Raw genomic sequence first — 27,736 nt, forward strand, 5'->3', positions numbered from 1 at the left:
TTACTCTTCACTCAATACTTTCGTGTGAACCTCCCGGCTCTTCACCCGCAGCTTGTTGACCTGGGACTCGGCAATGTCAGCCCGTTCCTCAGCCTCCTCCAGCTCGTGCTGGAGCTTGCGGAATTTAGCGAGATTAGCATTGGATTGTTCCTCCTGAGAATAGTGAAGTAGTGAGAATTAGCCTTTGTGATTTTTCATTGCTTATGTCGCCAAACAGGATTATTTCCTCAACTCAAATACTGCGGTCTGTTTGTCATGTCTGATTTCAAAACTGGATACAACTTGTAACTTTAATCACATACTTCATTTGAAAAAATGAAAGAAGAAACGGTCTTGAAATGGAAGAGACAACCTCATTATGTCAAATCCCTATACACGTGAAGTCCATTTATGATGTATGGACTGGGTAGAAAGGAGGAAGAGATGCATGTGCCCTGATAAGGGTTTTGTAAGTACATGTTAAGGCCAAATTGTAACTTGGGGGAAATCCCACTAAAATGTTTTGTCATTTATTTTTGACTCTGGCAGATCCAAAGCAAGGGAAAAGCAGGACTAGCAGAAGGTACATCTCTGTTGGTTCCCTTTACTGCCTTATGTGCCTCTCCCTTTATTTCCTCCTTGCACGCTTCCTTCCACATTGTGTCTTGAAAGAATGGGGAGAGGTGAGGAAGGAGAATCTGCATGTGCTACAGCAAACAGAGAGAAGAGCCCCTGCTGATGATGCTGGTAGTGAGTGAGTCAGTTGGGATAAAAGATTTATGTTTGGTTTTTGAGGATACTTGATTTTGTGCATTTCTAGTGGGAGAGGAGTATTTAATATGGTGTTAATTAGATTTTCTAATGTACCTTCTTTGCAGCTATCAAGAAGTAAGGTGGGTTATTTGAACCTTCACCCAACTATTACAAATTACTTTTAAAAATTCTCCTTTTAAAGTCTTACTCTCTAAATAGGATTTTTGGTAAATGCATATCTATAAAATTCTCTCTTTTAAAATAAAAGTGCTAAATTCTTACTTTATCTCCTTTCTCATTATCTTAACATACTTTCTACCCCTAGGAAATTTCTTCTTCCTTGTAGGGTTTAAAGGTACTTACAGCTTCCTCAGCTTGTCTCTTGTATGATTTCACCTTCGCCTGTAATTTATCCACCAAATCCTGCAGCCTGAGAACATTCTTGCGGTCTTCCTCAGTCTGAAAGTTTGAAAAATGATCTGAGTTCTACCCGAGGAATAAAACCTACTACAGGTGATAACATAAATCACTTTGGTGTGATAGGTGGGCCTGGGGCAAGCTTGGTCAACTCTGAGGCTTCCTTCATAGTGTTAACAGGAGCCACTCTTGTTAAATGTGCCCCTACCTCATGCACTGTATTAGAAAATGACACACATCTCTCATCCCTGTCTACCTTCCTGAGAAAGTAGATGTTGTCATTCTATTTTATAGATGATGAAACTAAGGTTTAGAGTGTTAAGTAACCTACTCAAATACAAATACTAAGAGAGGTAAAACTAGGACTAATACCCAATTTTTCTGACTGTGGAACCTGTGTTATTTCTTCTCTTATGCTCCTTATTAAAAGGTCTTCATAATTTTCCAAGCTTAGTAGGTCTATGATAAGCAACTGTGTCATTGTCCCTTATATGTATCAAGTTAGCGTCACGTAAGTAGTCACCAGATTTCAATTCCCTCCTGGGCAGGAAGTCCAGATAGTCTAGAAAATGATTCCCATTACCTGGTAAGTGAGTTCCTTTACTCTTCTCTCATGCTTCCGCAAACCTTTAACAGCCTCAGCATTGCGTTTCTGTTCATTTTCAACCTCTCCTTCCAGCTCACGTACCTGGAACCAAGAAAGACACTTAACAGAGTCAGTCTTGGGAGATATTAGTTGACTCATGATGTACCAATATATGAAGTGGATGTCCCCAACCTTAGGACAAGGATGAGAGTCAATAAGTGGGAAGAGAGAAACTACCACACTCTTTCCTTTCCCAGATACAGAGAGACTGAGACACCCACCCTGGCCTCCAGTTTCTGGATCTGCTTCTTCCCGCCCTTCAGGGCCAGCTGCTCAGCCTCATCCAGACGGAGCTGCAGGTCCTTCACTGTCTGCTCCAGATTCTTCTTCATGCGCTCCAGGTGGGCGCTGGTGTCCTGCTCCTTCTTCAACTCCTCAGCCATCATGGCCGCCTAATTAGCAAATAAACCAAGAAAATCAGGAAACCTGATAATCACAGGTGGCACACATGTGTTGATAAGAGAAATGCTTATCTTGCTCACATCAGTGATGGCCTTCTTAGCCTTCTCTTCTGCATTGCGTGATTCTTGAATTACTTCTTCCACCTCACTCTGGAGTTGTGAAACATCATTTTCCAGTTTCTTCTTGGTGTTGATCAGGCTGGTGTTCTGTTAAAAATAGTGGAAATTACAAGGTTTGCATTTGGCCCCTCTGGGATTTTATAAATGTCTTAGTTGTTGGCTCATGAAAACAAACTGATGGCAAGATGTCTGCAAACTTTAAATATTTGTCCAGTGCAAAATATTAATCATTTGCAAGATTGGAACATCCAGCCCTGACTGCCTCAGTGTCCATCTGATTTATGATAAGGACTTCTGAGGTTTAAGAATGCCCATATTAATTAATTGCTCTTTCCATAATATTTCAAACAGACAACATTACTTTTTGCCCTTAAAAGGTTGGAAATATTAAAAAGAAGAGATTATTTTTGTGTCTGGTCTGCAAGTATCTCAGTGGGAATCTGTTTTCTTAATTTTCGTGACTTGCTCCCTTGAGGAATAGGAATTAGTCTTATGAAAACATTTCTTAAAATTTCAACCCCGTGGTTATCAAAGGGAAGAGATACTGCCTCAATAGGTATTTGGAAACATTTGGGGTGGATATTTTTGGATATTAAAACAATTAGGGCTTGTTACTGTATTTAATGCCTGGGCAAGGCAGCAATGCCGAATGCCCTGCAATGCACAAGGACATTAAACACAATGATCCTAAGCGCCGGGAAACAGTGTATGGAACCTTTTTGGATTTTGGAATCAACGTATCTCTTTCCTCAAATTTATTCCACAACATGGACTTCAAAATCCCCTAAAGAGTAAAGCCTTATTTTTAAATAAGTAGAAAATCTAAAAAGGACAGATGTCTGCAATTAATATTTTTAGGGCATATCATCTAAATACACATTTAAAAACATGGAATACCCCCATGTTATAATTCTGTTTTATTGCTAGAGCACACCATTTGTTTGAGGCAAGGGTCTCACCTGGGTGTGCAGGAGTTGGACGCGCTCACTGGCATCCAGGAGCTCCTGTTCTGCAATTTTCCTGCTTCTCTCGGTCTGCTCCAGTGAGGCCCGCAGCTCCTCCACCTCAGCCTGCAGCAGGTTGGCTCTGCGCTCCACGATGGCCAGCTGCTCCTTCAGGTCTTCCTGGCCCCGGAGAGCATCATCCAGGTGCAGCTGGGTATCCTATTAAGTAAAAAAAAAAAGGGGGGGGATTTTAGACACTGGAAGATGATGTGAGTATCCCACTAGATGAACTGGAAGAATTGCTGGTGTCAAAACAGGACAATCATTTGAGTGAGCATGAAAATAGTATCAACAGCTTAGGTGAGAAAGAATTTTTAGGAGAAAGGTTCTTCTTCCATTAATATCATGAACTGGTTGTTTTTTCATGTACAAGTCACTATAATCATTTGTGGGACATTTTCTATATTCTCCATCCAGTACTTGACATCTGCTTTCCCATTTGATCCTCACAAACTCTATGAGGTGGTAATTTCACTCTAATTTTGTAGAAGAAGCAGAGGTTAAATAACTTGCCTAAAATTCTGCAACTGGTAAGTAACAAAACTGAGATTTAGTTTCAGACCTGTTGATACCAAAGTCTTGTACTTTCTCTCATGTCATACCTTAATCTCTGGGCTTTTACCTGCTTTTTACATAAAATCCTGATAAAAAAAAGTAGTCCTTATGTATTTAATTTTACTAGCTTCACACTATGAGTCATATAATTTGTTAAAAAGAGAACAAAGGGTGATTTAACAGTCTTGAGGACTGGAAGACAAGTAACTTGCTCACTTATCTGAATGGTTAATGTGAACCATTTACCTTGAGGATGCCTTGGGTGTTCCTGTAGTTCCTCAAGCTCTCTGCAGCTAAGCGATTGGCGTGGTTCAGCTGGATTTCCATTTCATTCAGATCTCCCTCCATCTTCTTCTTGACTCTCAGGGCATCATTCCTGCTCCTGATCTCAGCATCCAGTGTGCTTTGCATCGTCTCCACAATTCTTATGTGGTTTCTCTTCAGCTGATCAATTTCCTCATCCTTTTCAGCAATTTTCCTATCAACTTCAGACTTGACTTGGTTCAACTCTAGCTGAATGCGCAGAATCTTTCCCTCTTCATGTTCAAGAGATGCCTTCACAAAACAGTGATTACTTAGTAATGGAATAACTTGATATTTGAAGTATATTCCCTTGTGGGCCAAACTCTTATTAATATCATTGTGTCCAATTTTGCAAAGTGAAAATCAATAATTCCTGGAGCCCACTGGCTAAATCATTCTTTTGTTTATTCAGTCATGAATTACATAGGGCGGTTTTAGAATAAAGGTGCTTTGTAAAGTTTAAAGTGCTACCTACATATGATTCATAGGAATACTAACAAAATTATATGCTGGAACTCTTGTACTAAACATGAATGCTCAAAATGTTTTAGAAATTAAAATATGCATGTATGGTATAATAATTTCTGTTGTAGAAATGTTGAGTTTTAAAATGCATATATATATTTCCAGTTGTACAGTTCATGCTGACAGTAGAATACCGGGGTGATATATAAAAACAGAAAAATCCTCCTATTGTGCCATTCCCTCAGCAATCTGAAGCTGGTGCATGTTTCTAGTCTTTTTTCCTTTTTATATTTTTACATAATAAAATAATATATATGCAATTTGTCTTGCTTTTGCAAAATACTGTCTACTATATAACTTTCCATTTATTGTATTTAATGGCTGTATAAAATTGAATCATGTGGATGTTATATAATTTTCTTAGTATCATTCTCAGACTGGATAGCTTTGTGCTTAAAACTTTACCTACACTGAAGATTATTTTCTTGGGATAGATTCTTTGGATTCATAGGTTACAGAATTAAGTCTTTTGATAACTATTGACTATTTTTTTTAAGATTTTTATTTATACAAGAACTAGGGTACAGGCCAGAGGCTTGGGAGGGGGAGAGAATTCACCAGAGACAGAGTGGGGAGCAGAACAGGCAGACAGACCAAAGACACTGCTGAGGGGAGCAGCGGGCGAGACAGGAGAGGTCTGCCATGACATATCGGTATCTCCCTGGCCAGCCAGGGATGGAACTGGCGCTGCAGAGCCTGCGGACAGCTTCACAGCGCAGTGCTCAACCCGCTGCACCACCAGGAAGGCCCCTGTTGACTATTTTCAGATAACAAATTTCCCTTCATATGAGTTATACCAGTTCAGATTCCATCACTTCCATAATAATGCACCAGTTTTGCCCACTTTGGGTGTTTTCACCCAAGTTTATCTTTGATTTTTTTTTCCCCCACACAATATAATAGGTACCTCTGCTTCCTCTAAAGCAGCCTGAATGTCACATTTTTCTTGTTCCACTTGCTTCTTTATTTTCTCCAATTCATGGATTTGTTTCCCTCCCTCAGCAATCTGCTCAGTGAGGTCAGAAATCTCCTCTGTGGATGAACAAAGAAGAGTCAGATGGATGCCGACATAGGAAGGTGCTGCAGGGCTCTGTGGGGAAGGGAAGTTCAAGACAACTCACGCTGTAGATTCTTATTTTCTCTCTTTAGTGTTTCAAGTTGATCCAAGGATTCCTCGTAGGCATTCTTGACCTTGAACAGCTCAGTACTGAGAGAACGGGACTCCTTCTGGGAAGCCTCAAGTTCAGCCTGCGTTTCCTCATACTTCTGTTTCCATTCTGATAGAACCTGAAAAGCAGCAAGGCAGTAAGTGGCTAGTAGAATGCAAGGAGGGAGAACAACTAAAAAACTGATAAAGTGTAACCAGGTTTGGCCACCTTGTCAAAATTCCTTTGCTTTTTATCAAGAGCTGCACAGGCAGCGTTCGATCTCTCCACATCCAGCATGAGGTCCTCCACTTCATTCTGCAACCGCTGCTTGGTCTTCTCGAGGGAGGCACATTTGGCATTCACAGCCTCTACGTGCTCCTCCGCATCCTGCAGCCGCTGAGCCAGCTTCTTCCTACAGTTAACCAGCCAGTTAAGGAGAGTGCTCAAGAATGTCAAGCGTAACCTCCCTGACCCCTTTCACAGTTCTGTTTCCATATAGCAAATAGCATGATATTCAAGACTGGCCAGAACTGCCTTCTAGATTGACAAACTGTATGAAAATGTCTAAAGTGGAAAATGATTGGATTGGAGTCTTTGTTGAGTTATTGAATTCTTAGAGGTCGCTGCTAGTTCTCTACAGTGTCTTCCCACATCAGGGATTCAGGATTTTCAAGACTTCTCGCTGAGAATATGTGTAGAGAATGGGAGGCCAGGACATTTGACTTACATATCACATCTCATTCCAAAAATTGTTTGAGGCCTACAAGAGATTTTACTGGGCAAAAATACATTGAGTATATTCATTTGATTTCTCAGGCTTTCCATTTCACTTTATGTATTTTTCCCTGGAGAAAAATAGCTAGTTTCTTCTAATTATATATATGGACAATCTCATCAGAGAAAGAAATTGATGGCTAGGTTAGAACAATTCATGCAGTTTAAGCAAAGGCAGGTTTCCAGTCCCCAAACCCCCTGCCTCCCTAATTAATTCTTGCTTCATTCTCCATTGTGTGCCTACTCTTATCTCTTAAAAATCCTTATCCCTGATGCCCAAGAAGACCTACTTAAAGGTCTATTGGTCTGTACACAGACCAAGTCGTCAGTTTATTTAGACCAGCCCTGCACATTATGTATATTTTGGTGGCATCCAATGTGAGTTTTAAGAGCTATGTCTTGCTGTTGCAGTGTTTAGGGTGTGGACTCTAGAATCAGAATATTTACTTCTAATCCCAGCTATACCATTTATTAATCATATGTGTTTGAATTAGTTAATTAACCACTCATAGCTTCAAGTTCCTCATCTGTAAAATAGGAATAATATAATAATACTAACATAATGTTGCTATGAGAACTAAGTGAGTGAATGTATATATATATAAGATATACATGTATGATATCATATATGATATCACATATGTATATATGTCATGCTATGTATCATATGTATACAGGACACACATATAAAGTATATATGATACTTGGCACATAGTAGACGGAATACAAATGTTAGCTTCTGCTGTTATTGCTGTGTTGCCATCAGCATCATCACAGCTGCTCTGAGAGGTGCTGAGTTGGCAGTAAGTAAATCATGTCATTTTCCTCCCCCAGAGTTCACAGCCCATACTTGGCCTCCTCCAGTTCCTCGGTGCGCTGGATGGCGTCCGTCTCATACTTGGTCCTCCACTGGGCGACCTCACTGTTGGCCTTGGACATTGCCCTCTGCAGCTCAGCTTTGCCTTCCTGCTCCTCCTCATACTGTTCCCTGAGCAGGTCACAGTCGTGGCGCGAGGACTGCAGGGCATGGGCCAGGGCGTTCTTGGCCTGAGGAAGTACCAGTTCAGTGACTTAAATTAATTTATTCAATGAAATAATGTACACAATCAAAGAAGACCCCCAATGGATATGTTTGGATTTGATTAGGCAAGATTTTGGATAAAACTTACTTTAGTTTCTTCCTCTAGCTGACGTTTCAGCTCTTCAATCTGCTGAGTAGAAGCTTGTTTGCTCCTTGAAAGCTGAGAGACTAAAGCATCTTTCTCATCTAATTGTCGGGAATATTCACCTAAGAATAATAAAAATAAAGGAATTTATTGACATTATTATTAAGAAATATATATTAATATATTAAGGAATAGATATATTTCATATGTATGCATTACTGCTTCTCAATATTGTTAAAGAACTAGTTACAACTGAAGATTTAAAAGCAGAATAGGGCCTCCCCGGTGGTGCAGTGCGTTGAGCGCAGTGCTGTGAAGCTGTCCGCAGCCTCTGCAGTGCGGGTTTGATCCCTGGCCAGGGAGCCTCACCCTCTGCTCGCCCTCTGCTCCCCTCAGCAGTGTCTTCAGTCTGTCTGCCTGTTCTGCTCCCCACTCTGTCTCTGGTGAATCCTCTCACTCTCCCACCCCTCTGGCCTGTACCCCAGTTCTTGTATAAATAAAAATAAATCTTTAAATAAAAAAAAAAAAATAAAAGCAGAATAGCCACAGAAATATAAAGTAAACAAGTAAAACTAGTCTGCTGTCTCTTGGTTTATTTTCTTTCTGACCTGTGCGGCAAATTCCTGTAGTGTTTTTATCCCGGTCTGAGATTGGAGTATTGCTATTCATTCAGAACCCCTACAATTGCTTTTTTCTGGTATGTGGTACAGAATTCAGAGAAGGGCTCCTACCTGCTTCCGTCTGCAGGCGTCCTCTTTGAGTTGTCAGGTCATTGATCAGCCGCTGCTGTTCTTCCTCCTTTGCCTTAAGTTCACTCACTTGATCTTCTAGAGTGCGGCACATCTTTTCAAGGTTTCCCTATAGGACATGTGGCAAAAAATGTGAGATATGGAATATAGTTAAAAAAAAATAAAGAAAAGCAATTGTTAGAATATTTTTAGAGTAAGAAACTTTATTTGCAGCGTGAGTAGAAAGTTAGGCATCAACACTCTGGAAATGGCAGGATACAAGAGAGCGAGTGCACAGTGAGGCCTGGTTATTGTTGGAGCCCATTAGTGTATCCACTTCCTTAAAGTGGATTTTGAAATAACTTTAATGGGTCATAACCAGCATAAAAAATTAAAAAAAAGAAATAGAATGAAATGTATTCGAATAGAAAATATTAGCTCCATGATATGAACTGCCTGCAACCAGTGTTTAATGACAGAGAACAATGGCTCCTCTCACAGGTTATTAATGACCCTCGTTGAGAGTCAGCATAGGGTACCTTGGCTTTCGAAATGGCCTCTGCATTACTGCTAAGGTCATCGATCTCCATCTTCAGCTCGCTCTTCTCCTTCTCCAGCTTCTGCTTGACCCTCTGCAGGTTGTCGATCTGCTCCCCGAGCTCGGCCACGCTGTCCGCGTGCTTTTTCCGCAGAGCTGCTGCAGTGGCTTCGTGATGCAGGGTGGCCTCTTCCAGGTCCCTGCGCAGCTTCTGGAACTCAGTCTCCCGCTTCTTGTTCATCTCAACCTGGGCTGAAGTTGCCCCACCAGCCTCTTCCAGCCGCTCGCTGATTTCCTCCAGTTCCCGGGAGAGGTCAGAGCGCTGCTTCTCTGCTTTGGCCCTGGAGGCCCGCTCTGCCTCAATTTCCTCCTCCAATTCCTCAATGCGGGCCTGGGAGCAACAGAAGCATATTAACAAACTCATCTTCATTTCATATTTTGGGGCGGAGGCATGCATGAGAAATTGAAAGCAAGATGATTCACCTGCAACTCTTTGATCTTCTTTTGTAGTTGAATTTCTACTGCCTGTTCATCTTCAATTTTGCTTATCAGATTGCTGATTTCAAATTCTTTCCTTTAGAGAGGACAAGACATATTAGGACTTACATAAATCAAAAGATGATAGCACACAATATTTTTTCTGGAGTTCCTACTTTTTAAGTTTTTCATCCAGTTGCTGTTTGTCATTTTCTATATCCATTGTGGATTCTTGGGCCAATTTTAGGTCTCCCTCCAGTTTCCTCTTGGCTCTTTCTAAGTCCATGCGAAGTTTCTTTTCTTGTTCCAGAGACCCTTCAAGCTAGTGAGAAAGTAAACTATGATAAAATTTTGAAAGCGTATTTTAAAAAATAATCTTTCCAGTGACTATCAAAACACACTCACGTCATCCACTTGCTGCTCTAGCTTGCTTTTAGCTTTGGCCAGGGTGTTGACTTTGTCCTCTTCTGCCTGCAGGTCATCCAGGGTCTGCTGGTGGGCCTCTTGGAGGGCCTTCTTCTCTTTGGTCAGTTTTGCGATGGTTTCATCCAGACCTGCCATCTCCTCTGTGAGGTTTTTCACCTAGGGTAGTAAAATATCTTTGCATTACATGTTATATTTTGGTGGATTCAGTTTTATGCTTATATTCCATAGATTAATAAAAACGTCAACTTTCTGTATGTTTCAAACCTTATTCTCGGTGGCATGCTTCTCCTTTTCCACCTTGGCCAGTGTCAGCTCAAGGTCGTCAATGTCTTTCTTCAGTTCTGAACATTCATCCTCCAGTTTCCTCTTCTTGGCTGTCAGCTCAGCATTGATCTCTTCCTCATCCTCAGCTCTTTCTGTCACCTCTTTGATTTTGGCCTCTAGCTGGATTTTGTTTTTAATCAGTTGCTCACACCTTTCCTCTGCATCAGCCAAGGCATCAGCTTCCTGTAGAGAGATTCATTAAGATATTGAGTTTGTTATTTATTTTGAATCTGTCCTTTATCCAAAATAGTAGTGTTACTGAATTCTGATGAATTTTTCAGTTCGAAGATAAATTTAACTTAATTGAACATTAGTACATGGCCTGGAGAAATGCAGCTAATTGGAAATGAGACTATAGATATAGAAGCAAATTAGTTTTCAGATGATGGGATTTAATTGACTATTATAAGAAGTGTGTAGAAGAGTAGAAGGATCAAATTATGTCTCAGTTCTTGTCCTAATATTGTTTCTCTGACCTTGGGCAAACAACTTTATTCCTCTTATTCTTTATTTTCTCATATGTAATTAAGGGAATTGGAGTAGATGAAAAGATTATTGTAGGTGTAATGTTCAAAGATTTTGACTTAGTCAAATTGGTTGGTTTTGGATTAGACCGTTCCTTACTCACCTCAAAACACTATGTGTTAAGTTGAATTTAAAATAGAAAAAAACAAAGACCATAAACAATTTTATGCCTATGAATAAATTTGCATATAGCATGTTTCAGTCACTCAAAACTTTCTCAATATCCTCAATAGTGCTATGCTTGTCAAAAATTTCCATTTTAAGAATTGTCTACTAGTCTCAAAATAAATTTTAGAATATAGAAGAATATGTAATTCTGAGAACTATATAGAGCTCCATTAGTTTATATAAGTGACTAAAGGCCTCAAATAAAATTCAGTTCAGCTATTAACTTCTTAGATTATTGTGACCTGGTGACTTTCTTTAACTTCAAGGTGTTTGTTTTATTTATTTTGTTTATGTCTCAGTTTTTTTTTAATGCTTAAAAGGGTGATAATGGGGACATCTTTGGTTCCTTTGCATTTCTTGTAATAGTGATACATTTGGAAAATATTTACTCACTGACTGATGATGATTATGAAAAGAGGTTAAGGTAAAGAGGCTATAAAATCCTATGCTTTGGAAAATTATCCTTTTTACTGGTTTTATCAGGGCATTGTTGGACCTGTTGATCCAAAGACATGAGAGGTTGCCTGACTGGAGCACTGGTATCCAACTTGCTCCCCTACACTCCTTACAACTTCCCTAACCTATGAACAGAAGCCTCAGGAACTTGGGATCTGTATCAAAGGAAGACTCACCCAGGGCAATTGGCCCTGCCTTACACCCTGGTAGTTCAGTTCAATTAAATGTAATTAAACGTACTGTACTAAATCTTATGGGTTAGGCATGGCGATATAGACAGGAATAAGATTAAAAAATCATATTTGATTATAGATACAGACTCATAGACTTGGATTCAGCAAATAGGACTATACTTTTAAGGCTGAGTTAAAACAGGCAAGTTAACAAATACTAAATGAATAAAATATCTGACTGAGATTTGGGGATGTGTTTAAACTGCTGCCTTCATGGGTTTAAATGTGTGATATTATTATATAGATTCTTCAAACTTCCTTTTCCATCTGTAATTTGGAAATAATTGTGTCTTATTTTCCTCATAGGACTACTGAAAGATAAGTGAAATACTAAAACTACTAAAACTATCTCCCCCTACCCCACAAAATACTAACAACCAAAAAAAAAAAAAAAAAAAAACACACACAGAGATATTTTTTTTCCAAGAAAAAGTCATTTGTAAATTCACAGTATCTTTGAATTCCAGAAAACCTTCAGTATCATGTTGCATTCAGAATAGAGTACTCACAGATTGGACCTGGAGTTGCAGGTCATTTTTCTCTTTCAAGAGAGTGACCATCTTTTCCTCCAATTCTTTCCTTTTTGCCTCTGACTTGGCGAGTTCATCTTTGGTTTTCTGAAACTCTTCCTTCATGGTGGCCATCTCCTTCTCTGTCTCTGCACTCTTGAGGAGGGGCTTGATCTTGAAGAAGAGCTTCATCCAGGGCCAGTGCTTGACATTCATGAAGGCACGGACGTTATACTGGATGCAGAAAAGGGCTTCTCTGAAATGACATTAAAATATCAATGTAGATCAGACACAGTGTTTTTGGTTTTTTAGACATAAACTCCTCTTAATGAGAATATGTCATATTCTGAATAGGTGAAATGCATACTTTGTACACACCACACACACACACACACCCATCACATTCGTGGTAGACTCACTATAATCACTTTGCTAATGTATACTGCTTATATTGAAATATTTTATGTTCTCAAGTCCACATCAAACTAGCATATGGTGAATATTCTGCATGTATGAGCAACATTTATTATTTTAAGATCATTTGAGATATCACAATATTAGTGATTAGAGAGTAGACATGCCATTTTAAGTTGATTGTGCTGCTTGGTCATCAGAATATGGATTTAAACTGTGAAATGATAGGGGTTGCTTTCTGAATTGCTTATTTAATTGCAATTCAGTTGCATAACATTAAGCTTATGGTTTATCATTCTTCCTTGAAGTCTCTCCTTTTATTTTGATCACCACTGAATTAGCCACTATATAAGTTCCATTTGTTAGCTTGATCAGATAATATACCAGTTTTTCTAAAATATTTAAAAATATATTATTCTAATCTCACTTGGAGCTATTTATAATCCATAGAGCAGTAGCATCGGTTGAGCTCCACAAATTTGCTTTATTTAAATAAAAATATAGAGTAGAGATTTCTGGGGCCTCCCTGGTGGTGCAGGGATTAAAGTCTCAGCACTACCAAGCTATTGCCAGTCACTGCAGCATGAGTTCAATCCCTGGCCAGGGAACTGACGCCCATGGCGCAGCAGACCTCTCTTGTATTGCCCACTGCTCCCCTCAGCAATGTATTTCAGTCAATTCCACCTGTTCTGTTCCCCACTCTGTCTCTGGTGAATCCTCTCACCCCCCTGCACTTCTGGCCTATGCTCCAGGTCTTGTATGCAAAAATAAATAAAATGAATCTTTAGAATAGAGATTTCCTCTGTTTTTAGAAGATTTCTATATTAATGCCACTTTTATAAAATACCTGCATTAGCACCTGTTTTTGTTAGCTGAAAGAAATCTGAAGAGGATTTCTGTTTTCATGACAAATGGCAAAAAGTGTGCAGAACTAGATAAGTAGAGGTGAGCAACACAAATGCAAAATGTGGGTAAAGAGGGCCTACAGTAGTGCTGAGCTGATAGAACTGGATGAGGTTTTTTAGAGAAAGGGGAAATGGAAGTTTTGAAGTGGTAAATAGGTAAATTAGGATGAGGGGAGAAACCTTGTGCAAACAAAATAGGAAAAGGCCATGTGGTTGGAACAAAGTGATAAGATGGGAAATAGAGAGGATATTGATAACCACACAAAGCAACTTGGGTTTGACGTGGGAAACTGTGGGGACTCTCAGGCTAAGGGATGGCATGATAAAAATAGTGCTTACTGCAAATTATCCTGGCAACTCTGTGAGATGGTTGGAAAGGGAAAACTGGAGGGAGGAAAGAAGTTTTGGAGGGAATCCAAGAGTGAGGGGTTAAGCAAAGGCTGATGTCTTGAAGGAGTGAGTGCTGAACTGTGTAAGAAGAGATACTCACAAAATGAAAGTTAATGAATGAGGAAGGCTGGTTAATAGTCCCTAGGCGGCCTGATATTCTGTACAGTTATTACCTCCTTTGCAACATCTTCTGATATTCCACCCTCATTAGGAATCCCCTGCAGACAGCTTGAGTTCTTGTTATAATCTGGGCCAACTTATCATCTCTCATTTCTTCTAGAAGACCCAGAAGGCCGGCTTTGAAGAAAACCTGGATAGAGGGAGAGTTGCAAATCATCCCCATTCTACAGGAGACACAGAAGTAGAAGGTACTTGGGTCAGGTGTAAAAATAACAGCAATACCTTGGTATGTCCAAATTTGTATTGGGTGTGGTCAATATCAATAGATCCAAGAAGCTTCTCAGAAGCTTTCTTGCTGTCAATGAACTGTCCCTCTGGAATAGCACTTGCATTTAGAACTTTATATCTGTTCAGTCAAAGAAAGAAAGAATGATTAGGAAGGTATGATCATATTTGAAAAACAAATGACATCAAAGAGAAACAATAAAGATCTTAGAGAAAAAAGTAAAAGTGGAAAATCTAACTGATTTTAAAATTCAGATAGTAGAACAATAAGTGTTTTCTGTGGTCTAACAAGTTTACTTCCTATTTTTAAGAAATGCCACCTCTTCTAACCTGTCATTTCATCCCACTGTCACAAGACAAATTGATTTACCACAACGCTAATTATCTAATAACTTGGAATTTAATTTTTATAATATTTGCTAAGCAGAATACATGAAATACAATTAAAAGAGGACAGTCAGATGATAAAGATTTATGACATTCAGTGAAATATAAAGAGAGACTGGCCTTTGTTTAAAATCTCCATATAAGATCCTGCTTGGGAAGCCCTTCCTGCAGATGCGGATGCCTTCCAGCACACCATTGCACCGCAGCTGGTGCAGCACGAGCTCATGCTCCATGGCCCCTAAGGATAAATCAGAGTATTTATTTTGGAGCACTAAATTTTCAAACTTGGGCCTGTTTGATTATTCCATGCTCTTCTATCTTACCAGGAGTTTTGGTTTCATTTGGAATAATACACCGTACGAAGTGAGGATGTGTGCTCCTCAGATTGGTCATCAGTTTATTTAAGTTTTCCTAAAAAACAGATAGAAAGTTCTATTTCAGATTGCTTTTTTGTAATTAGGTAGAATGAAGCTAGGCATGTTCTTCACTATTAGATATAAATCAATGAGACTTCAATTGTCCTGTATTTTAAAGGTCTTAAGAGTTCTTACCTGCCCAATAATCAAAAAGCCTAAGTGCTGGGGAGAAATGCAGCTCTCCAAGGTATTCATTTATAGCACCTAGATTCTATCCTATAAAAAGCTCCAAGTCTGGTAGCCTTGGGGCATAGAAAGTGCACTTCACCAGGAATCAGAAGACAAAATACTGTGGTGTCAATCTGCCACTGATGAACTGCCAAAGTCCCTTTCATCCCTCTGGGCCTCATTTGAAAATAGTTGATATCTAAGGTCTCTTTCATCTCTCAGTGGTAATAGTTTTCACAGTGATAACCTAAGGATGGCAATTGTCCCGACTTTGCCATCTTTCCTCAAGTTTAGTATTCCCTAAGACCTGTAACTTCTTATTCTGTATTTTTTTAATATATGGTGTGGATAGAGCTTAGGTACCTGAGAATGAGCCACAGTGAGGATTATTCCAGAAATAAAGTAATAACTGATGGCAGATAATGATGTTTTACACAATCTTAGAAAACTCACATGCAAATATTTCTCAATATACTTAGGTATATCCTCTTGGAGAAGACAAAGATACGTGTTTTTCATGCCTCGGTTATCTATTCATAAGTTAAATAAGTAATGTGAGTTTCTAATCTTGGAAATATATACAAGGATAAGTTGATGAACCAAGGATCTATCTTGATGAGATCACAAAAATTGGTAGTGAGAAAGAAAAAAAAAAAACAGTAATTTTCCTGTTTAGGTATAGTTCATGTGAGTGCATTTTAGTTGGAAAGGAATGAGACTTAGCTATACACATTCTGACAAAGCTGTCATTAGTCCAGACAGTTCATACACTCCATTTAGAAGAGCCAGTTTTTAAGTTATCTTTAAAAATCACATCATTTGTAGTAAAATTATTATTGCTGTTGTTTCTGTCACAAGAGGTATTTTCAAGCTTTAGTCATCAATCAAAATCACGGACTTTGGATGATTTTCAGCTATTATAAAAATTAAATTCACCTCAGAGAATAAAGATGAGCTTTGGTGAAGGGATGTCCTAAAAAGCGTATTTCTGGCTCTTTCCCAGAGACAAACTCGGGAACATTCTCAAAGGGCAACATTAGTGGAATAAAGATAAAGTCTTCGGCAGGGACAGCCTTAAAATGCAGTTATGCTTCTTTAAAAATCAGCCTTATTACATTTAAGAAAGCTTCTAAGGACACTTTGGCATTCTTAAATACATTAGATGATCCTAATAAGGAATGATGAGTAAAGCATCCAACCCTACAGAAAATCGTTGCTTTGTCTGTATCCTGACATGAGTGAATATTTAAAGTGATTCCTATTCACATTCCATTCTTTGCTAATTTATTCTAAATCCTGTAATTATGATGACTCATTAAAACTGATTAGATTTTTTGAATTAAATTTGTACTTTACCCTGAAAAGGGCTGACACAGTCTGGAAGGAAGAACCTTTCTTCTTGGCACCTTTCTTTGCACCACCATCTGAGGTAAAAATAAAGCCCATCATTTAAAGTAAAATCCCAGAAAAAGGACTGTCACTTGTGCGTTCTGTGGGAATAGGTGTGATTAAGATAAAGTACCTGCTTCAGCACTAGCATAGGTGGAAAAGAGACTGGCCAGAGTCTTCATTGAAGACTTCTGGTACAGCCCCACCACAGTCTCATTCAGGGGGTCCTTGTTCTTGTCAAGCCAGCCTGCAATGTTGTAGTCCACGGTGCCGGCATAGTGCACCAGTGAGAAGTGGGCCTCGGCCTTGCCTTTGGCAGGCTTGGGCTTCTGGAAGTTGTTGGATTTGCCCAGGTGCTGGTCATACAGCTTGTTCTTGAAGGAGGTGTCTGTGGCCTTGGGGAACATGCACTCCTCTTCCAGGATGGAGAAGATGCCCAGTGGCTGAATTCAGAAAAATAGATATTGGTGTCAACCTATCGTTTCTCAAAATATTATAGATGTGACTGTCGTTTGATCAAATTAAAAGGACTCTGAGTTAAATACATTTGTAACATAAACGAGGGTCATAGCTCAAAGAAGTCCTTTTGTTATAACTAGAATGATTTTTCTATCATTTTTTCTCACATTTGTTCTATAACCTTATTTTCAACTAATAGAATAGCTGGGTACAAACTCCAGATCACAAAGCTTGTGGGGGTAATCTAAGATATTCTCTATTTATCACACTTTATTTCCTGTTATGTGAATTAATCTATTATCAGAGTTTTATTTTGCTATGAGAAGGACTTGCAACTTAGAATGATGTTTACTTTACATGTAATAATTAAACAGTGTAAGTAACCCAAACCTTGAGACATTTTGTATAGATCAATGATGGAGAAAAATACCCAATTTAACTTCTGAACAGATTGCCTTTCCTGCATAGGAATGCTTTTGCATTAACATTTGTTTAGAAATAAAGATTAATTCCTGTTGCTGGCATGTTGGATCATAATGGAGATAGATTTAAGACTAGTGAGACATTTCAGTAGAGTTTTCAGTGCTGCCTTAAAATTGCATTTGAGTCAGTGTTAGAACAAAACTGATTAGGACAAAATGAAACAAAACACTCTCTGATCCTTCTTATATAAATGTTGAAAGGGGAATTTTTTTTCCTCAATAGCAATTTTCTAATTTGTTCTGATAACTCTCTATTTAAGAATACAGTAATACTTTTTTAGAGTTACTTTGAATACTCGGTCAAGTTACCCTTACCATTCACCCTTTCTTTAGAAATCAAACAGACCTTCTCAATGAGCTCAATGCAGGCAGCCAGGTCCATCCCGAAGTCAATGAATGTCCACTCAATGCCTTCCTTCTTGTACTCCTCCTGCTCCAGCACAAACATGTGGTGGTTGAAAAACTGTTGCAGTTTCTCATTGGTGAAGTTGATGCACAGCTGCTCCAGGCTGTTGAACTACACAAAAACATAATTCCCAACATTAGAGATATTTTTTATAGGGGTAGAATCCATCTCTCAAAAAGTATTTTATTGAGAAAGTGTGGGCTAGATATACTTATGGAATACAGTTTAAACTAATCATTGTTTGTTCAAATATCCCAGGAGAAAAAAATGCTGATTTGTTTTTCATAAATTCTGGGCATTGTTTGAGGGTACAGATGTCAATCACATAGCAAGAATCCGATAGACTCTACCTCTTTCTCCTTCTAAGGTTGTGTGGGTAGTAATGTGCATTAAAAGTGTACTCATGATTCTATGAATTGTGGTTCAGATTTAAGGGTGGAAATAACATTGGAAAGCCTAACTTCCAACCCTACTCCCCAATTCAAGATAAAGTTCACATTTTCACTTTTGACTGTTACATGATTAAGGAAATTTTATCTTAAGACCTTTAGTTGATGCACAAAATAAAATTAATAGGCTAATTTCTCTTCTATTTATATCAACATTTGGCAAATCCCCTCCTCAGGTCTGTGACAGAAAAGAGTTGATGTGGTATAGCCACTGAAAATCTGAAAGAGACTTTGTAATAACACACATCCTTATTTCCCCTCAGGCCCCAGGGGGGAAATGGTATGTCAGACTATCTTGGAAGAGGAGAGACTCTGAGCTCTCTCTATGTTTCTGTCTTTAGGCCCTTTCTCCTCCATGGGAGATGCCTTGAGTCTGTACTAGGTACTGTAGGTCTGTCCGGATTCCTGTTCTGACCTTTGGATCCTGACTGATCTTTAGCAAGAGTTTTGATTTTTCTGCATCTCAGTTTTTCTGCATGTAATTAGTTGTACTATTACTCCTTCATGGGCCATTTTGAAGATTAAATGAGGTAATATTTTGAAGTGCTTAGTATAATGCCAGGAATAAACTGACTTCTGAATAAATGTTAACTATTAGTATTGTTACACTCTGTTACTACCTGTTTTGGAGATAAACCTTGTTTTAGGTGCAGGGTTGGAGAAAGCAATGTGGACACTACAAATGCAAATGAATGATGATAATACATAGTATATCAGAGCCCACATTGCCTTCCTCTCAACTTTTTATGGAGATAACTCACATCAAAGATCTCAAAGCCCGCGATGTCCAAGACCCCGATGAAGTACTGCCTGGGCTGCTTGGTGTCCAGCTGCTGGTTGATGCGGGTGACCATCCACAGGAACATCTTCTCATAGACGGCTTTAGCCAGAGCTCCAACTGCATTGTACACCTTCACAGACAGCATAATGTTGGTGTTAATAAAGGCGTTATTAAAGGAGGTGCATTAGGTGATGTTATTACAAGCCTGGGAGGTGTGTGATTCATTGAGGTCATGCATTTACCTGCTGAACAGTCTGGCCTTTGGTGACATATTCATTGCCGACCTTGACCCTGGGGTAGCAGAGGGCTTTGAGCAGGTCAGCAGAATTCAGGCACTGGAGATAGGCTGCCTTGTCAGCAACTGCAGAGACACAATTAAAGAAATGTATATGGATATGCTCTCAACCTAATCTTTTCATTTTTCTGCAATCCTTTTTTTATTAATTAAATTAAAAGCTTTAAATAGTTCTGTAGAAGATCTGATGAGCCTCTCTGTACATCAGCACATGTACTTGAAAATAATGGTCAATCAGGTAAATTGGTCTTTGGTGATTTACTGCAAGTCATTTTTGAGAAATTCATAAACAAATGTCCAGAGTTTATGGAAGTACTTAATGTAAAAGTCATAGTCCCTGTTCTTAAGATACATTAAGTATAACTGGAAGGACAAGATAAATGTATCTTAATATTTACTACTAAGGATGGGTAAAAGTCAGAATCTTTGGGTCCTTATCTTAGTTTTGTTCCTTCCGATTCACCTCAAGGGATCAGTTTCTTTTTCTGAAAATAAGCATCTGTGCATCAGCTTCACCAGTGAGAAAATGCAACAGTTATAACAGGATTAAATTTCACTGTACCATCCCTACATAGTCCCTTTCTGAAATTCTGCCAATGACTAGAATGTAAATGCCACAAGGCAACTGCAAAAGTAATTGCTGAAAAGTTCAGTGGAGAGAGGGAAAATGTCATAGTGGGTGGCCAGGAAAGATTTCAAGGAGTAGGTAACTTTAGCTTCTGTGGTAGGAGCTGTATGTTTTATGTTCTCCCCAGAGTATATGAGTTTTCTTTTTCAGTTCCTTTTTTTTTTTTTTTCATCTTACTTGCTGCCTAGACCATCTACAGGTTTATACATACTGAGTGCACACACACACACACACACACACGGATGTGTAGGGACATCCTTCACCCTCAGCTCTGTGTTGGGTGGATCCTGTATTGCAAGCCACGTGGGTGCGTAGCTAGCACTGAAATGGAGCAATATTCCAAACTATCTTATATACCTACCTACCATTGCTGAGGCAAAGCTGGAGCACTGTTCTTCCTTATTCTTTCTCTAGTGACCTGGCCCCAGATTGTGGATTATTTTAAATATCCCCTTATAAGTGTTCTTTCCCTATTAGGGTTCATTTTAACTTAGCTGAGCTGAATAGAAATGATGGCTATAGATATGCAAGGTAGGAAGGGGGGATGAAAGAATGTAATGTGTGTAAATGTGTATATGCCTTATAGAAATCCAGCTACAAAGATGTGAGTCTTAAATAGGCTTTTTACCCCCTTTCCATGTTTCTCTTGTTCAAACACAGATAGAGGCTCATTTGGTACCTTCAGTGCCATCTGGCTCTGCTTGCTCCTCACGCTGTTTTTGCTTGAACTTCATGTTCCCATAATGCATCACAGCCCCTGTGAGCTTATAGATGGACACTTTCTCTTCAGGACTAAAGCCCAGGATGTCAATGGCACTCTGCCAGGAGCAATGATGAACAAAGTTTAGGACACTAGAGACTGAGAAGAATTTATATGATATCCTTAATATAAGCACACATATAGAGGGTTTATTATTAATATTCTCATACATAACAGATGTTTTGAAAAGTCTGTGTGTCTGTGAAAGGGATAGGAAGAGAGGGGCTTACATCTGTGGCCATCAACTCTTCTTGGTCATCAATGCTGGGAACTGTGATTTCTCCTTGACTGACAAATGCATAGTCATATGGGTTGGTGGTGATCAGGAGCATTTCTAGGTACACAGAATGCAGGGGATGCATTTTACAATAAAGTTTTAAAAATATATATTTATATTCCTCTGAATTTAAGTTTCATCTTACCAATCAGATCGGGCTTCTTATTGGATGTGATCTGATAAAAAATATGGTAGCTTCTTTCTGCCTTTAGCTGGAAAGTAACTCTAGACTTTTCTAGAAGATCTGGAAAGAGGGAAATGTATATTAATCTGAAAAAAATATACCAATGCTGCTGAGACTGCTGAGTACATCAAATGTACTTCAGTGCCTTTGCTAAAATTGTGGGGATTGATCTCCACTGAGATTTCAATTTGAGCAATTCCATTGATGCTACATACAAGAATTCTAAATAAAGGTGGCAGTTGTCCAAGGTTCTCACCATCTGTGAGCAGAGCATAACTGCCCTAGTAAAAATAAAGATAAACTTTTCATATGAGGAACCTGTAACCTTTGCATTGTAACTGATCCTTAATATCCCTTCCTTCCTCAGATCACCTCAATTATTATGCGGTGCTATCTTGGAAATAAATACCAAAGCTCAGCTCAAGAGCAAATAAACATATTATAAACCTATAGGTAACTCATAGGATACCATAAGTAGCTCTAGAGCTGGAAAGAAAAAGTCATAATTGCATCTGAGACAGGAATTCCAAAATGTGCTATAGAACCATCCATTTGAGAGTGAGGTAAATGGAATATGCAGTAGATGGTGGTCAGGCTGGCATTAGCTCACAGGCAATACTAGCAGCAGTGTTAATGTACATCAAGTGTTGCAAAATATTCCTGCAAGTGAAAAATCACTTGTCTCTTTGTTTTGATTTTCAATGATCCTTTTACTCACATGTTTCAATATCTGCAGAAGCCAACTTCCCTGTAGTACCGAAGTGAATTCGAATGAATTTGCCCTTGAAAAGAGAATGATTGTTTAGTATTAAGAAGTTGAATCATACAGAGAGAGGCAATTGGAATGACAATTCAGGCCTGACTATTCTGGCACTGTAAGGGCAGAGAAGATCCCTCAGTGAGATAGTGACTTACAAAGCGAGAGGAGTTGTCATTCCTCACGGTCTTGGCATTGCCAAAGGCCTCCAGTAGGGGGTTGGCACTGATGATTTGATCTTCTAGAGTCCCCTACGAAGGCAAAAAGGCAGTGCTCATATCTGGGCCTCAGACTTCCTGAGGGCCCTATCTTCATTCTGACTCAGGCTACCAGACCCACCTGCATTTTGCCAGAACTTGCTTCCTCCTTCTTCTTTTCACCAGTAACTGCAATTGTTGCAAAGTACTGGATGACACGCTTGGTGTTCACAGTCTTCCCTGCACCAGATTCTCCACTGTCAAAGAGAAACCAGAGAAGTGATCAGAACAACAGATCACATTGTCAGCATCAAAGACAATCACCACAAACCAGAGAAGAGAAAATCACGTACGTGATCAGGATGGACTGGTTCTCACGATCTGTGAAAGAGAAGACCATTGGTTTAAAAAAAATGCACATTCAATAGGAAGATGACTGCATCCATTAAAATTAAGCACAGCCTGTTCTTTCTAACAGTTTGGAAAATATACTTAAGATTTTTACATTGTGTTGAACTCCCAAATAGCACTTGCCCTCTTGGAGTAAAATTTGTGAAAAAAAGAAGCAAAGATTCATCTCTTTTTGTATTTTAATAATTTTTCAAACTTTTCTTATGGGAAATTTTCAAATATATATAAAATAGAGACAATAATTAATATGAAAAGTCCCCATATATACCATTATATGGCTTAATAGTCATGATCCCATGGCCAGTTTTATTGTTTTATACCTCCATCCCAGTCTCATGGGATTATTTTTAAAAGAACCCCAAGCATCATGTAATTTCATCTGCATATACTTCAGTAAGAGTCATAGAATTTTGAAATCATAGGGATCTTAGAAATTGCTTAGGTCAACTCTTGCATTTAACAATAAAGCTGCTGAAATCTGGAGAGGAATAAGTGACTTTTCTCATAATACAGAGCTTGTTAATATAAAAAAAATTGTTTTTTTGACTCCCAGTTTATATAACTTTTTGCTACTTGGCCTCCTTCAAGCACTTGATAGCACTAGTTTGACTGCTGGTAATGCTAAATAATGAAGGGAGCTGGAATTCTGAAAGTACTTATTTCCCTTTTAGTTTTATATACATTTCTAAATAACAAAACCAAAAATTGGCACTATTTACATGAGTGATATGTGGAATTTATACCAATTTTCTGATTTCTGATAGTTCTATAATTCTATACTGAGAGCTAAGATTTTAGTGAATTCTCAAATCTAAAAATCTATTCAGAGAAATAGATACGAATCTGGATGTTATTTGGGTATATATGTAGATTTTAGAGAACTTCAAAGTTCCATTCAGGGAAGCAGATACTGATTTTGGAACATATTCAGATTGATTTATTTTCCTGGTATATTGAACCATATAGCACCTTGTGGGAGTATAGATAAGAAAACATATTCTTATCTCTTTTGGCTACGCTAAACCACCATTAACCAGGTCAGATGCCACAGGTTGGCATGATTTTATATGAAAATCATATCTGGAGTCGTAAGTGACCTTGGATTTGGAATAGCCCCAAAGCCTGAGGAGTAGGGACTCAGTAGGGATGGTGGTATTCATAGCAATATACATGCAGCTGCTGAGTATTAAAACCTCTGAAATGAGCCAGCATTTGAATAATTTCTGGAAGGTAGCTAACTTCTGTTGACAACCAAAGAACAGGTTAGTGGCATGAAACCCATGTAGAACAGCTGGCCAATTTGTAATGGAAGATTCTTATTTTATCCCTATTGCTTTTCTCTTCTCCTTTAAAAGACAACTTAAAAGCAAGTACAAAAAGACAAACCAATAAAAACTAAAAAAAAAACAACCTCTCATTTTTGAAAATCCCGTGGAACAAGTCAGGAATTTAAAATATTTCCAAAGGCAATACATTTTGGTGTGTGAAGATAAAGGTTTTAATATGTTGCATTTGGGATTATAATGCATACCAAAGCTAGTTATATTTTGATAAGGTAGAAATAACAAACTGATATAATTTAAAAAATATTTTCAGAGAAAAAAGAATTTTAATATTCTTCCATTCTAATAAATGCTTCAAAATCTTTGGGAGGAAATTCAAAGTCATTTCTTTACTCATGTTCTACCTCAAATACTGGCACTATTACTATGGCATTTAAATATAAAGATAAGAATTCATAAAGCTTTCCAGCTATGACTGGTAACTATTTTCCTTAATCGCTGTGCATATTTAAAAAAAAAGCTCTTGGGCCTCCCCGGTGGCGCAGCAGTTGAGCGCTGGGTTGCGGCGAAGCTGCCCACAGCCTTTGCAGCGCCGGTTCAATTCCCAGCTGCTCCCCGGCCACCGGAGGAGGGTCCCACATGGCGCGCAGACCTCTCCTGCCGCCTGCTGCTCCCCTCAGCAGTGTACTTCGGTCCTTCTGCCTGCTCTGCTCCCCACTCTGGCTCTGGTGAATTCTCTCACCCTCCCGCGCTTCTGACTGTACCCAGTGCTTGTATAAATAAATAAAAATAAATCTTAAAAAAAATTATAAAAAAAAACAAGCTCTTTAGTTCTTTTTTTTTAAAAAATTTAAATCAAAGGGGAAAAAAATGTGGGAAAGCAACAGATATCTTTACAGAGGTCTGCTAATTGTCTCAACCAGGCTTTCAGCTACTAGCTGCATTAGTTTTAGGCATGTTAGTAAAATCAGTGAGCTTCAGTTTACTCATCTGTAAAATGGAGATGACTGCTGAACAGAACACAGAACACCAAAACACTGAAAGTTCTTCAGTGACACCCCTGTGACTGCATTATATATTGCAGTCAAGGCCTAAAGTCTGTTTGTTAAAGATTCTCCTGCCACACTATGTAAGTGGAGGTGTCACTCACTCACCAGTCAGCATGAACTGATAGGCATTGTCAGAGATTGAGAAGATGTGGGGCGGGGCCTCCTGGCGTTTCTTGCCTCTGTAGGCGGCCACCACCTCGGGGTTGTATACCGGCAGCCACTTGTAGGGGTTGACGGTGACACAGAAGAGGCCTGAGTAGGTCTGAGAAAAATAAAAAAATGCAACCTGTGGATCTTGTTTTTACTCTGAGATAAAATAAAAAGAGAAGTGAATTGCACTCACGTAGATCATCCAGGCTGCATAGCGCTCTTTGAGGTTGTACAGCACTCCGGGCTCGTGCAGGTGGGTCATCATGGCCATGTCCTCGATCTTGTCATATTTGGGAGGGTTCATGGGGAAGACTTGGTCTTCCCTGACAGTTAGAGTCTGGTAAATAAAGAGACCGGTTTGTATTAATGTTTGGAGGTAGGATTTGTTTGTCTCTTGGTTATTAATCTATAGTTGCAAACATGACAGAGAACTTCAACTTTGAGGGATGATATGGGAGCATTTAAACATTCTACTAAGAAAATACAGTGATTCTTTTGATAGAAGAAACTAGTTTTCACTTTTTCCAAGTTGGGGAAATTTAGAGTGGAAAGTGGGGATTAAGGAGAAGTGGTAAAGGCTGATGCTAGTTGTTTGAAGTCCCTTCATAGTTAGAGGAGAGGAATGAAATTACGGCTGAGAATTTCTTTTGCCTCCAAATCTGATGCCATAAATAGATTAGAAGGGTGTTTATGTTACAAAAGGCCTAAAGAGTCCAAGCAAGGAAAACTTCAACTTGAATTGAGATAAAGAAATAAAATGAGGAATATTTTCTCTATATTTTTACTTACCGTTCCACCTTCTGTCTTTACAGTTACTTTCCCTCCTTCCCTGCTTTGTATGGTGCTCTTCACATAGGATTCCTTGGGCTCCGAGACAAAGACCGATGTTTTAGCATCAAAGGGCTTGTTTTGGGCCTCGATCCGCTCCTTTTCCGATTTTCGAAGGTAGGGAGCAGCTTCACCAAACACAGCCATCTCAGCGTCCGAACTCGAACTCATGGCTGCGATTTATTTAGCAGAGGATTCTGCCTTATGGGAAACATGGGGAAGAAGGAGAAATAGAAATCCAAAGTCCTACATGTGAGCTAAGATTTGAAGTGAAGGGAGTGGTGAGCATCCTTCGCTCAGGCTGTAATTATTCTCCCAAACCATCCTGTCCCTGTGTTCTAACACAGTCTGAAGGGCTGGTGTGGAATGAGATTGTAATTTGAGATTTCATTTACAGGACTGCAATTTTCCTTGATCTTCAGGGTTCCAGTCCTAGTCCTGATTGAGAATGGGCTCCTTGCATGTTTTAATCTCTAAACTGTAACAATAATCTCTGTAGCTAAAACCGTTGATGGAGTATTTTTATAGCGATTGCCATTCTTTAATCCCCACTTTTCCTTCCTTATAATCTTTGCATTACAGGACAGCCATTTAGTTAGGAAGAAAAGTTTGTCTTGTGCAAATGAAGTTTGATATGTTCAAAACTATCAAAAACATTTGTGCCATCTGGACGGTCATTTCTTTCTTATAAGTCAAATAATTATATTTGACATCTACTTTATGTTGGTATTTGGTGTTATGTCTCTCGGTAGGTTGTTAAAAGAACCTCATAATAAGTTCTTAGTACTCTAAATTTTTTGTCACTTGGCTTGTTACCAAAAGACTTAGCATTGCCTTAATTCCAAAATATCTTTTGAACTTTCCTTTTGGCACAAGAGACTTTAACTGTCAAAAGATCTAACCACAGAGAAATGAGAGCTTCAGCACAAAGAAGGAACTTTTCCTTGCATAAATTCCTCAGGCTTCTTTTCTTTTTCATCCAGAAACAGAAAGGAGAAAACAATTTAAGAATTCATTACATGCATGTGATCCATTGTCCTCTAATTGACTGCAAATCCCTTTGTCACCTCTGCAAGTTAGTTTGGATTGGTGGTTGAGTCTATACCTTCAGACAGTGAATTACTTTAGCAAGGACCATGATCTCTCTAAGCTAGGTAAAATATTATATTTAGCACTATGGGATGTAATTGTGACTTTCTAAACAATAATAAATCTTTCTTAAAAAACAAGAGGAAATCATTAAATAGTAGGAAAATTAGTAAGGTTTAAGTAAGATATTTGTATTTACATTTTTAGATTAGACTTTTGGGGGTTGTTTAACAAATATCAGTAAAATGTCTAAGTAGTCAGTATTTGGCAGCAGAAGGAGATTGGCACGAAGTAAAGTATTGCCCTTGGACAGTTCTAAGTATAGTTGAAAACTGTCAAAATTCATTCTGTGCTAAAGATTCCTTTAATCCTGGAATTCAGATGTGTCTGAGAATAAGAAATTCTGAAGAAATAATTTCCCAGCATTTATAATATTCATTCAGAAGCATCACATATTTACATAACATTAATACATGGAAATGATGTACAATGAAGAGTGTTCCTAATTTCATTAGACTAACTCCTCTCTGTCATCAATAAATGAATAAAGATAGGCCGGGTCTTACCTCTGGAGTTCCAGATGAAAATGCAGGCTCAGAAGT

The 27,736-nt window shown here is 38.7% G+C and overlaps 1 protein-coding gene across 2 annotated transcripts; it reads right to left on the bottom strand.

The window, feature by feature from the left end:
- On the bottom strand, window positions 1–26,216 carry LOC311172942 (myosin-8; the record flags this gene model as incomplete). Of its 2 annotated transcripts, none has more annotated exons than XM_084236553.1 (38): window positions 1–153; window positions 1,096–1,191; window positions 1,733–1,837; window positions 2,017–2,187; window positions 2,278–2,403; window positions 3,276–3,479; window positions 4,122–4,430; window positions 5,611–5,735; window positions 5,825–5,990; window positions 6,080–6,263; window positions 7,476–7,672; window positions 7,795–7,913; window positions 8,523–8,649; window positions 9,059–9,448; window positions 9,541–9,631; window positions 9,711–9,856; window positions 9,940–10,116; window positions 10,225–10,467; window positions 12,176–12,431; window positions 14,058–14,194; window positions 14,287–14,410; window positions 14,797–14,914; window positions 15,000–15,087; window positions 16,617–16,684; window positions 16,783–17,092; window positions 17,937–18,107; window positions 19,207–19,356; window positions 19,469–19,587; window positions 20,829–20,967; window positions 21,140–21,243; window positions 21,332–21,430; window positions 22,089–22,152; window positions 22,286–22,378; window positions 22,467–22,581; window positions 22,678–22,705; window positions 25,173–25,329; window positions 25,411–25,554; window positions 26,007–26,216. In XM_084236553.1, 38 exons carry the CDS (start codon window positions 26,214–26,216, stop codon window positions 1–3), a joined length of 5,823 nt encoding a protein of 1,940 aa, XP_084092679.1. The 2 variants fall into 2 exon arrangements, with proteins under 2 accessions (XP_084092679.1, XP_084092680.1); XM_084236554.1 differs by having other exon boundaries at window positions 22,473–22,581; window positions 26,007–26,192.
- Between the last annotated feature and the right edge of the window lie 1,520 nt (window positions 26,217–27,736).

Source organism: Talpa europaea, assembly GCF_964194135.1.
Source record: "Talpa europaea genome assembly, chromosome: 7".
In the NCBI taxonomy this organism is placed as follows: Eukaryota; Metazoa; Chordata; class Mammalia; order Eulipotyphla; family Talpidae; genus Talpa; species Talpa europaea.